This window comes from Dryas octopetala, chromosome 3, assembly GCF_963921425.1.
Source record: "Dryas octopetala chromosome 3, drDryOcto1.1, whole genome shotgun sequence".
NCBI lineage: Eukaryota > Viridiplantae > Streptophyta > Magnoliopsida > Rosales > Rosaceae > Dryas > Dryas octopetala.
The window spans coordinates 24,709,823-24,721,632 of record NC_141368.1 but is presented as its reverse complement, the minus strand read 5'-3'; the positions used below and the strand labels follow the sequence as shown (position 1 = coordinate 24,721,632).

The 11,810-nt window shown below is 36.6% G+C and overlaps 1 protein-coding gene and 1 pseudogene across 1 annotated transcript; one reads left to right on the top strand and one right to left on the bottom strand.

Annotated features, from left to right (window-relative positions):
• Window positions 1-780: 780 nt before the first annotated feature.
• On the top strand, window positions 781-5,011 carry LOC147291968 (bifunctional adenosine 5'-phosphosulfate phosphorylase/adenylylsulfatase HINT4-like). The gene is made up of 7 exons (XM_086238463.1): window positions 781-868; window positions 982-1,063; window positions 1,618-1,718; window positions 3,652-3,728; window positions 3,851-3,917; window positions 4,739-4,816; window positions 4,906-5,011. The coding sequence occupies exons 3-7, from the start codon at window positions 1,627-1,629 to the stop codon at window positions 5,009-5,011; spliced, it is 420 nt and encodes a 139-aa protein (XP_086094589.1). The 5' UTR covers window positions 781-868; window positions 982-1,063; window positions 1,618-1,626.
• A 3,850-nt stretch (window positions 5,012-8,861) lies between these two features.
• LOC147291967 (wall-associated receptor kinase-like 3 pseudogene) lies at window positions 8,862-11,615 on the bottom strand (annotated as a pseudogene).
• Between the last annotated feature and the right edge of the window lie 195 nt (window positions 11,616-11,810).

Genomic DNA, 11,810 nt, shown 5'->3' with positions numbered 1-11,810 from the left:
AATTTACATAATGGCCAAGCGCATTTTCCTCCTTCCACTACTAGGAAGTACCCCAATAGATATCACTAAAAATATATCGGTTTTAAAAAAATCGATATTGTCAAATTTTTTTATATCAGTTGGATTTTTAGTTTTCTAAAAATGATGTCTAAACACATTTATATATCACCAAGTTTACAAATTCGATATCTAAATTTTTGGGTAGAAATTAAAATTCTATGATAATCGATATCTAATCCATGAACTGATATTAATTAATTCAGCTAAAAATCAAATATACAAATTTTTTTGACAACTTAAATGTTTTGACTTAAGTTAGACCCGATACCCCCCCCCTCTCAAACACTCCCTCTCACCCCGAGCTCTCTCTCTCTCTCTCTCTCTCTCTCTCTCTCACCCGCAGCCCTCGCCGTTGCTGTGATTTTGCTTCAAATTCCCCCAGACCAGAATCCATGAGGTCTCTACCTCATCGATCCTGCTTCTCAAAAATTCCTAAAGGCTTGACACCTCTTCACTCGCAGACACATTCACTCAGACTCCATCAGACCAAACTCAGCTCCTTCTCTCTCACCCTCGCTCACTGAGACCAAACTCAGATCGACCAAACTCTCCTTCGATCTCTCAATCTCTATGTCTCTCTCTTTTCTCTTCCTCCTAAACACGATTCACTCATCCAAAATTGTAAAACCCCCAAATTCTAGGGTTTCACTTTCTCTCTCCGATGGAAGGCAACGACGAGACCTCGGGACCAATGATCAACGACGAGATCTATCACCCATCGTCCAACACCCACCGCCTAGTATCCATCGTCTAGCTTTTTGTGTAACACCCATCCAACTCCGACTCTGTTCTTCGAGAGCTCTCTCAGGTACTCTCTCTCGCTCTTGTATCTATTTAGGTTTTTTTTTTTTTTTTTTTTGTATTGAATATCTTATTTCTTTCTCTCGCACTTCCCTCTAATTTTATTCTTTGGTTCCTTAGGTGAGCAGATGTCTGGTGTCTTATGTGGTCCTAGGCTAAGAGATCAATTTCAAGGATTCATTCTAAAGGATGGCTTAACAAGGTACCGGCCTATATATATATATATATATCACTGTATGTGTGTGTGTGTGTGTACTTCAAGGTCGGCAATGATCCAATTTCCTTGTGCATTCACACCATGTATATTTGAATATTCTAATAAAAGTTATTTATTTCTTTGGTTGGATTAATATTGTTCTGTATTTGGGATTTTTTTTCTTAAAAAGGAATAGATTTGGCATCCAATATATCAATTATTATTCTAAATTCACATATTTTAAAATCAACTTCATAGCTTAACATTGTTTTGGGAGCATTTAGGATAATATTTATTTAACAAAAGTTCTAGACATTTAGCCAATGTTGAAAAAGGAGAAAAAAAAAAAAAACAGGTGGCAGGGTGGGATGTGGTGAGGATGAGGGCATAACCATATTCTTCACAGGGCAGGGACAGGAAATGCGATTCACGATCCCGATTAACTCTTTGCTGATCCCTAAGAATTGTTTCCATTAGATCTATTTTACTTCCTTGAACCATGATTTGCTTAATGCTTTCGTGTTAGAGGTATGCTTATCTTTTTTAATGGCTTTGTGCAGGCAACAATAATGATAAGTGGCTTATTCCACTGTCTTGGAAGACTGTGTATGGACCACTCCCAGATATGTCTCTCTTTTAGGCAGGATTCCTCTGATCTGAGGTATGATCTGCAAGGATGGAGTACCTCCTATTTCAGCTTCTTACCCTGACCTTTTTGTTTTCTTCAAGCTCCTTCTAATGATCTTTTTTTTTTTTGGCCTTAAGTTCCTTCAAAAGTTTAGTTTGGAAAGGGAATATGTATCAGCAGAATTGATTGGGATGAGAAATTGAATATGTACATTCTTCAGATACATATGAAAACAGAAAATATTCTATCCGGCTGTGGCTTTCCCATCCTTTTCAGCACTGTCAATATCCTTTACTTCTTGTGTTGAATACTTTCTCTATCTTTTTTATTGGTAGATTCTTTATAGGCAGGCTAAACAGGAGATGATGGCTTTGCTTCTCTGTAACACTGATTTGCTGATCTGCAATTAAGAAAATGCTTGAATAAGATTGGTTTTCTGTGGTGTTTAGCGTAATTTTGTCATTTTAAAACACTAGGGTAGCTGACTGTCAGCTATTAGCTTTTACAGTTTGGTTGAGAGTAGGATTTCTTACGAGGACAAAGCTATTTCTGCTATTATTTTCAATATAATCTTTTAACCCATGAATTAATACTAATTATAAGGAAAGTTACTTTCTTTAAAGTACTTAACTTATTTCTATATAATCTTTTAACCCATGAATTAATACTAATTATAAGGAAATTTACTTTCTTTAAAGTACGTTGCTCATTGTTTTCCCTGCTTGTTTGTGCTATTTTTGTGAATGGATTTTAGCTATTTTGTATATAAATAACAAATGCTCTTCAAGAACATACTATTTAATTTCAAGACTATGTCTAGGCTTCAATTTAGAGTATCCAATACTTGAAACCGAGACACCCATATAGAAGAGAAATAGTTTGTTGCTTCTTTGAGCTTTATTAGCTATTTCTTTTTTTGGATTTATTTAAGTTTTTAGACGTTTACTACTTTTCTGCAACTTTTATAAAAACTAGTAATAGACAACTGATTCACTTGGTCTTATTGGTTTAGTGGTTGAGTTTGCTAAGACGGGGTTTTGTCTAGGCTAGCTTTTGAATATGATATTGCAGTAAACTATTGCTATAACAAGTTTGATAATCGTCTCTATTTCTTTTGGGGGGAGGGGGGGAACTTTATGAGTACTAGGTTTTTGTTGGTTCTTTTTAGTATTTACGTTGGAGAACTATTCTGCTATAACATGTACCTATGGATGGGGATTGACTGAAATTAGCCATTGTGCTTAATTTGTTTTTATTGGTAAAGAGTTTCTTATACTTGAACCAAGTAGTTACTATTGTTTATTTGGATGGGATAAACAACAGTAGTTACTGTAAACTAAAGTTGTTTACTGTAGTTACTGAAATTTACACTTGTTCAAATTCGTTATAATGTTAGTACTTTGTGTGATTGGAGATGTTTCTTTCCTTCATTAAGTAGTTAAATATAGCTAATTTTCCTTCATAAGGTATTTAATTCGGATGCTTGCAGTAATTGTTAGTTAAGAACTTCATTTTTTTATCATTGTATGGATGCTTGCAGTCATTGTCAGTTGATGCTTCTTTCTTTTTTCCTATTCTCCTTTCTTAATAATCTATACAAATTTACAATGGTTCAAATTTGTTATAATGTTAGTACTTTGTGTGATTGGAGATGTTTCTTTCCTTCATTAGTAGTTAAATATAGCTAATTTTCCTTCATAAGGTATTTAATTCGGATTCTTGCAGTAATTGTTAGTTAAATATACATTTTAATTTAATATTGATTTTAGGTTTTGTAAGATGTTAAAGGGAAATAGGTGGATAATTTAATATTGATTTTAGGTTGATTTTAGGTTAGTTAAATATACATTTTAATTTAATATTGATATATATCAGACCCGCTGCTGCAAGTATTGAATGACTCCCCCCAATCCCATTCATCAGTGTCACCATTTTCAATTTAAAATAACAATCTTGATTCTTGTAGGCATTACTTGGTTATTCCTGTGGATCACATCCCAACTGTGAAGGATCTTCAAAGAGCACCTCAAGACTACTCTTTGGGTAATCTAAATGTTGCTCAAGCTTAAATGATTCATGGTTCAACCAATGTGGGACTTTTTTCTTTGTTTTTTCATCATTATATGTATTAATCTTACACCCCATTGTTTTTCATTGTTGTTCAGTATGTCACATGTTAGAAGTGGGGAAAACTCTATTACAACGAGATGCACCTCAATGCCATCAGTACAGGTATTGCCCTGTTCTTGAAAGCTTTTATCTTTGTATTATTTTCTGATATGCAATTATGCACAATTAGATTGATTTTTGGGTGTGCAATTGTGCACAGTTAGATTGATTGTCAGAAGCTGTTCTCTTAGGTTGTTTCCTCTAGCGTTGCCTCTGCTGGAAATTATGTAAATTTGTATTACAACTTGATTCAGTTATTATGCTACTATTCTTGAATTCTTGTGGCACCGATTGCACCAACATTTGCTTCATAGCCCGTCCCTCTTGTTTCTTTAAGCCATTTGAATGCTTATTATGTACCATGGAAACGATGGATGTGAAATTGTGCCTTGGTGGTGAACACTGGATTGTTGACTGTCAAAGAATAAAAAACACTAGATTAGTTTCAATATTTATATTCTGTCTGTCCTACTAACATGTCACCCATATTGCTTAATGCAAAGATGGGCTGGTTAAGAATGTGAATGTTCATAATTTCTGTAATTTGGGCTATACATTGACCAATTTGTCCTTTACATCTTCTATGGAAGATGTCTTTTTGTAATGATTTGAAGAGACCTAGGAAGTAGAAGATCAATACATGAGGTATTCAGCAGATTTTGATTCCTATATATCCACTTATACTTGTGAACCTAAAATGATTACACACAAAAAATTGAATAAATGAACTTGAATTAGAGTAGGCATGCATGCAGTATTCATCTGAAAAACAATTAGGTCAAAATAATCATTACTTGGTTTTTACTTACTTTGAACTAAGGTTCTGCAGATGAATTTGGTTATGAAAGAGTTTTGAGTGTGATGTTATTATGTCCTTTTGACAGATTTGGCTTTCATCAGCCTCCATTTAATTCTGTTAACCATTTGCACCTTCATTGTTTGGCACTACCCTACATACTCAGGTAAGCTATTTTGGGGTTTACGATATGCCTGAGGTTTCTCTTACCTCAACTTGTTCATTGAAGTGACATACCTAATTACACTTGAACAGATGGAAATATATAAAATATATGTCTGTGGGATCATTTGGATTTCTTGAAGCTGAAAAGTTGCTGGAGAAGATAAAGCCTCTCTCACCAATTACTTCAAAAGTGTGATTTGAGTTATAAATTAGTAGTGAAACATGATACATTGGCTTTCCCTAGTTAGTGGGTAAACTATGTAAAACAGAAAAAAGCATATGTCATGTTAATCGTTATGGTGAATCATATATCATGGTTTGCTTACCCTTAGAATATGTATTGCTTCAAATTCTAATACAAGTATAAATATTTTTATTCTCTTTTGATGCTTCTGTTTCAGTTTTGTGGTGCTTTATATTAAATTACTGTAAGTGTAAGTGATGCACATGAGAAATGCTAAGATTCCCTCTCTACAATTTCTCTGGAAATTGGATGTTGGAAATGTATGAGAATGTTGGATGAAATTTATGGAAGCATTTAAATTGCACAAATTGGATGTTGCATGTTGGAACTTTTATATCAAATATTTGGCAGGAAAAATTGATATCTAACAACCCATTTTATTTTATTTTTTTAATTAAAAAACATTTACAATATCAGTTAAACACTGATATCTAATGTCTATTAAATCTGATATTTATACAGGTATATACATTGAAATAACAAATAATACCGATATCTAATGTTATTTTTATATCACATTGTAACTCAAACCTGATGTTTAAGAGACTTATAATATCTAAAACAACGAACAAACAGATATCTAATGTGTACATATATATCGATTTTAGTTACAAATTCGATGTGTTAAAAATATTATATATCGCTTTGATAAAAAAAATGATGTAACAACCTACCAAATATAGCTTTTGATGAGTTTATAATATCGAAAAATAGAACCAAACAGATATTTAATATACCTTTTAATGTCAGTTCTTGAAAAAATAATGATATTGAAAGTATATTACATATCGGAATCCGTTCATTTAGATAGCGGAAACTTGAAAAATTGATATATATTATTTATTAACAATATCGGATATTTAACAAATAGGATGTCTAATTTGATATAGACATCGGCCCAAAACTGATATTGAAAATAGGGTACATTAGATATCACGTCTGCCCTTATCGGTCGCAAACTTAATAGACATCAGTGTTCCACTGATATCTAATGGGGTACTTCCTAGTAGTGTTCTCCGAGTGTTCGATACCTACTATGTCACCTTGTGACAATTTAAATTCCATAATTTGTGAGGTTTAAATCCGTTAAATCCCTTTAATTGTGGGATCTAAATCTCATTAAATTTACAATAATATAGAGGCAATTTTGGAATAGAAAACGCCAACATGGCAACTAGACAATATATTTGGACCTCAGTCAATTCTTATACACTAATAAGGTTTTACTCTTTTTTTTTTGTCAGGATAATAAAGTTTTAGTCTAAAGATGACCTATATGTAAAATGGACTAAACTGTAAATCAACCTAAATAATCTAATTGACATGAAATTAAGGCGCGATTAGGGCACCATAGCACTACCCATTTAAATACTTCATATGATTAAATATAGAGGGCTGCTATTTGCACACCCTCTTTTTTCTTTTTGCACACCCCTTTTGAAAAAAAAAAAAAAGCCTCAAGAAAAATACCACTTTAACCTCACCCACACACCCCATTCCCATCCCCCCCCTCTATTTTTTCTCACGTTCACACCCCCCTCCCCCTGTTTTTTTTTTTTTTTTTTTCTTCTTCTTCTCCAGCCAGCCAGCCAGCCCCTCCATCTTTCTCAAGCTTGCACAGCCACGCCCACCACCATTCTCCCTCTCTCTACCATCTCTGCCGACCACCCCAGCCCCGCCCCAGCCCACCCCAACCCAGGCCCGACCACCCCAGCCCCGCCCCTTCTCACCCCAACCCAGCCCCGACCACCCCAGCGGCTTCCAACCACCGGCGTGCCCTTCTCTCTCTCTCTCTCTCTCTCTCTCTCTCTCTCTCTCTCTCTCTCTCCGAGTAGCTGGTTCGGCGGGCACTTGCCGAACGGGTCCTTGATGTTCGGTGGGTACCTACCGAACAACACTCACATCGTTCGGCGGATGCCTGCCGAACGAGTGTGACATTTTCGGCGGGCCAGTGTCGAACGGATGCGCAGCTGCGCGCGGGAGGAGAGAGAGAGGAGGTGCTGCTGCTACAGGGCTGGGGTGCGGGAGGGAATGAGGTGGTCCGGTGAGGGGCTGAGTGGGTGGGTCGGGGCTGGGGTGGGCTGTGAGGGGTGGTCGGAGCTGGGTTGGGGTGGGCTGGGGAAGAGAGAGAGGAGGTGGTGCTGCGGGGGGGGTCGGTGCAGGGGCTGAGGGGCTAGGTGGGTTGGGTGGAGGGGGGAGGCTGGAGGGGGAGGGAGGGAGGGGTGGGTCGGGTGAGGGGGTTGAGGGGCTTGGTGGGTTGGGTGGAGGGGCTGGCTGGCTGGCTGGAGAAGAAGAAGAAGAAAAAAAAAAAAAAAAAAAAACAGGGGGAGGGGGGTGTGAACGTGAGAAAAAAGAGAGGGAAAGAGGGGAGGGTGTGTAATGAAATGAGGGTATTTTGATAATGGGTTGGGTGTGTGTTGAGAGGTTTTGAATTTGAGGTAAGTGTGTGGGGTGTGTAGGAAAAAAAAAGGGAAAAAGAGTGTGCAAAAAGAAAAAAAGGGGTGTGCAAATAGCAGCCCTCTAAATATATTTCATCATTAATCACTTGCCAGACAAACTTTTATAAAGACCATTTTACTCTCTAAATTATACAAATTAAAAAAAAAAAAAAAAGAATTCTTTTCAAATTTGGTAGCCAAACTTTTATTTGACTCAATTGATTACTTAAACTTTTATTGTGTATAATAAGTATCCAAACCAATTTGTATCAGTTAAGTTAACAGTAAGGGTAATTAATTAAGTCATTTTACAGTGCTTAGAAAAGAAAAAAGATATATAGAAAAGAGAAAAAGAAGAGATGAAGACGAAGGGGCGGTGCTTAAGTTTTAGGATAATTGAATATGGTCTGGCCGGCCCCATTATTAAATGAATGTCTCGAGCATGGGACATGAAACTAATTAAAAGAAAAGAATCCAATTTCAGTGAAAGAATGAAACTCTTGTAAGCTAAAGACCATCATGATTTGAGTTGGTGGTGATCGAAGGTCAAAGTGCATCCAGCATCCTTTTGAATGAATATACATAGTGGCTTTTGCTAAGATTCATGGTATATGACTATATGCAGAAAGAGACTGTCTGGGAGAAGAGCAAAAATGTGAGAACAAAGAGAAAGTTTAGAGAGAAAACCAGAGATGCTTTTATTAATCTTGATGATATCTAACAGAATGAACAGTTTGAGCCTATATTATTATTATAACTAATTTAAAGGGGCTCTGGTATTTTTGGTAAGCTACTCATGTATGATGCTGATCAAATAATAGTTAAGATGCTTTTTGAACTAAAAAAGAAATGGTAGCTTAGTGGAAATAATTTGCGGGCTATTGGAAAATTAGCATACAGAGAAAGATGTTTGAATGAAAAAAGAAAATCTAATTAAAAGAGAAGAATCCAATTTGAGTGAAAGAATAAAACTCTTGTAAGCTAAACACCGTCATGATTTGACCCAAAAGCTATGAGAGATCAAGTTGGGTCGTGGGACTCCATTGCCCACATGCAAGTGCTTTCACAGAATCACAATGAATTAAAGGACCCTCTGTTGTGAACCTAAAAACAACAACAACAGATACGAGCAACTACTGAAACACCTAATTATTTGAAAGTTTGAACAAGTAACCACATGATCAATGAAAGAATTCATGAATGATATAAAGAAGAAGAAAGCTAGAAGAACTGTTGCTGTGGTTGAATATATATATGCTAATGCCTTTCATAGTTTCATTCAATAAATCCAACTAAAACAGAGTAACAGAGTAGTGCTCTGTTTTACTTAATTACAAAACTGAGCTAATACTAATTACAACACACTAATCAGGAGTCACCTGCAAGTTACAAGATAACTCTGAGCATGAGGGAGCTGCAACTGTATCATGTCCACCATCCAAAGCTGACACTGTTGAACTGGAAACAATATCCCAATTCTCAATTGTATCATGTCCGGAAAATTCAACCCCCGAATCATTATGTTGAGCATTAGAAGTTGTTTTTGTAGACATTTGGATAGCCTCCAACTCTGCTGTGACCTCTCTCATTGTAGGACGATTCCTTCCATTCAAATCCAAGCATCTTCTAGCAAGGTTGGCAACTACAATAATATCTGATTTGGATCCCGCCTTCAAAACTCGAGCATCAACAATTTCAAATAGGCGATCTTCCTGCATCGAAGTAATGAAATATGTGGCAAGACTTCTGTATTCTTCTTCATCTTCTTGTGTCGACCTTGTTACCGCAGAAATCGGCTTCTGTCCTGTCAAGAGCTCAACAAGGACAACACCAAAGCTATACACATCACTTTTCTCCGTAAATTGGCTTGATTGGAAGTATTCAGGATCCAAGTAACCAAATGTGCCGTGTACAAGTGTGGTGAGGTGAGTTTGGTCAATGGTAACTGATCTTGAAGTTCCAAAGTCAGCAACTTTTGCTCTGTATTTTTCATCTAACAATATGTTGGTGGACTTGATGTCTCTGTGATAAATGGGAAAGGAAGCTGCAGAGTGTAAGTAGGAAAGAGCCCCTGCAATTTCTGTGGCAATTCGTAAGCGCATTTCCCATGTAAGTGGAAACTCTTCAATTTGACCTTGGATATATTGAGAAAGGGTTCCATTTGGTATGAATTCATACACCAAAAGTGGAACTTCAGTCTCTAAGCAACAACCCAATAGGTGAACCACATTTCTGTGATTAATTTGTGAAAGAATGACCACCTCGTTGATAAATTCTGAAACTTTACCTTCATCCACTATTTTCGACTTTTTTACAGCAACAATTCTCCCGTCTGCCAACATGCCTTTGTAGACAGTACCTTGGCCTCCCTGGCCAAGAATTCTATCATTACAAAAATTATCTGTGGACTTCACTAACTCCTTTGATTTGAACAAATTGATTTTCTCAACATTAACTTCACCTGATGATAATTGTTTTTCTAACAATAAACCGCCATTTCGTTTGAAAAACATTTGCTTGCGCTGAATGTCTTTCTTTTTCTTTATGACTTTGTATATCCACCATGCACCAATTAGTAGTAACAATAATCCAACACCCGTGCCAAGACCTGTGTATATAAGTCAGTGAAATGATAAATTACATTGTATTAATTTTTTCCTGGCAAAAACTCATTTGTATAATAGTCACAATAACTCCCATAGTCAACAGAAAGTTAATGAACTCTTGAGCTAGCATACCTAAGAGAATAGTTTTGATCGAGTTGGACTTTCTGAAGTAACATTTAGAACCACCTGTATTTGCAAGAGATTCACAGGTAGCGCCAGTTATATTTGAGTAGCATTTATGGCCACCAACATAATTCTCACATATAGGGTTACTAATATTCCATGGGGGATGAAAACTGTATAGTTGGAAGTCAGTAATACACTGGTTTAGCACCTTGCATTCATCAATATATGAAATATAATAGCGTGCATGTTTGGAAGCATAATTGTATATTAATGGAATTAGATGGTTAATGTATGAATAATGCTACGAATTCTAAATTTGAATCCCAATTAATATGGCGATGTATGTTTCAATGTATGTTTTACTTATTGTAAATAACTGAGCTCCAAAGTTGGCACTTATATTTATGAATCTACAAAACATTGCCACATTATTTGGGATCCAAATTTGGAATCCCTTGCAGTAGTTAATATATTACCTTGACAAGGTTGGAGAAGATAGGGATTTCCTTCAAAGCCCATATAACAATAACATTCAACCGTTGACCGATTGTATGTGGAAGTGGCATTATATAAGTAGCAATAGAGTGTTGGGTCATTATTTGGCCTGCCTGGTTCTACTTGGAATCCTTCAAATAATTTGATCAGTGACCTATTATTATCCAAGCTTAATGTCCAGTCTAGCACCACAGGAACACTATCCATACGCTTGATAGCTCTAAAATTTGATACATTGTGCTCAAACCAATCTTGGTCAACAAGGAATGCATAGTCGTTGCAATCCGCCACTCTTGATGATATTCCTTCATTCACTATGGCAGTGGTGATGGCAGTGAGATATGGAGGGATGGTAGTTTGACAACAGTTGATACCGATATCACAGCCATCGTTGTCTCGGTCTGAATTATTTTCACAAATTGAGTTGCACCCAACAATCACAGATTCGTGATCCGAGCGCACCGTGGCAAGGAAGCCGCAGCTCACTGCCACAAATATGTTGTAGTCCTGAGAGTATACGAAAGGGCTTCCCGTCAAATTTGGAGCTTGGGGAGTTTCCTTTCCCTTGCAACTGAAGAATGTAACCGGGTTGTTAACCGAAAGCGTGCCTTCAACAGAAATATTCAGCACCTCCATTTTGGAGCGCCTCAGGAAAGGCTTACTGGTAGTCTTGTTGCAGTCTATTTGAAACCATTCGTCAAAGTAACAATTGTTTCCAGGTCCAATCCCGAAAGGGTATGGAATGCTTACATTTCCACAATGCGTTGTGCAATTTGGCTTTGCTATTGGCGGTGCTGATAAATCTGATGATGTTGCTGCTCCTGTAGGTATGCTCCATATACATAACAACAACAGAATGATCATATGATTGTGAATTACTAGCAACTGCATTGTGACCACTCGTGCCTCTTCTTCTTCCCTCTTTCTCTGACCAGTTAACCAATGATTATTAAACTTAATTTGTTAGAAATAGACCACAAGCATCAAGAAATCAATCTACAGCCTAGAATAGACTAAACCAATACAAACAGAAAATGCATACAAGAAGCCATCGATAAGCATAGCTAGTCTTCTTCAAAGTTGAAA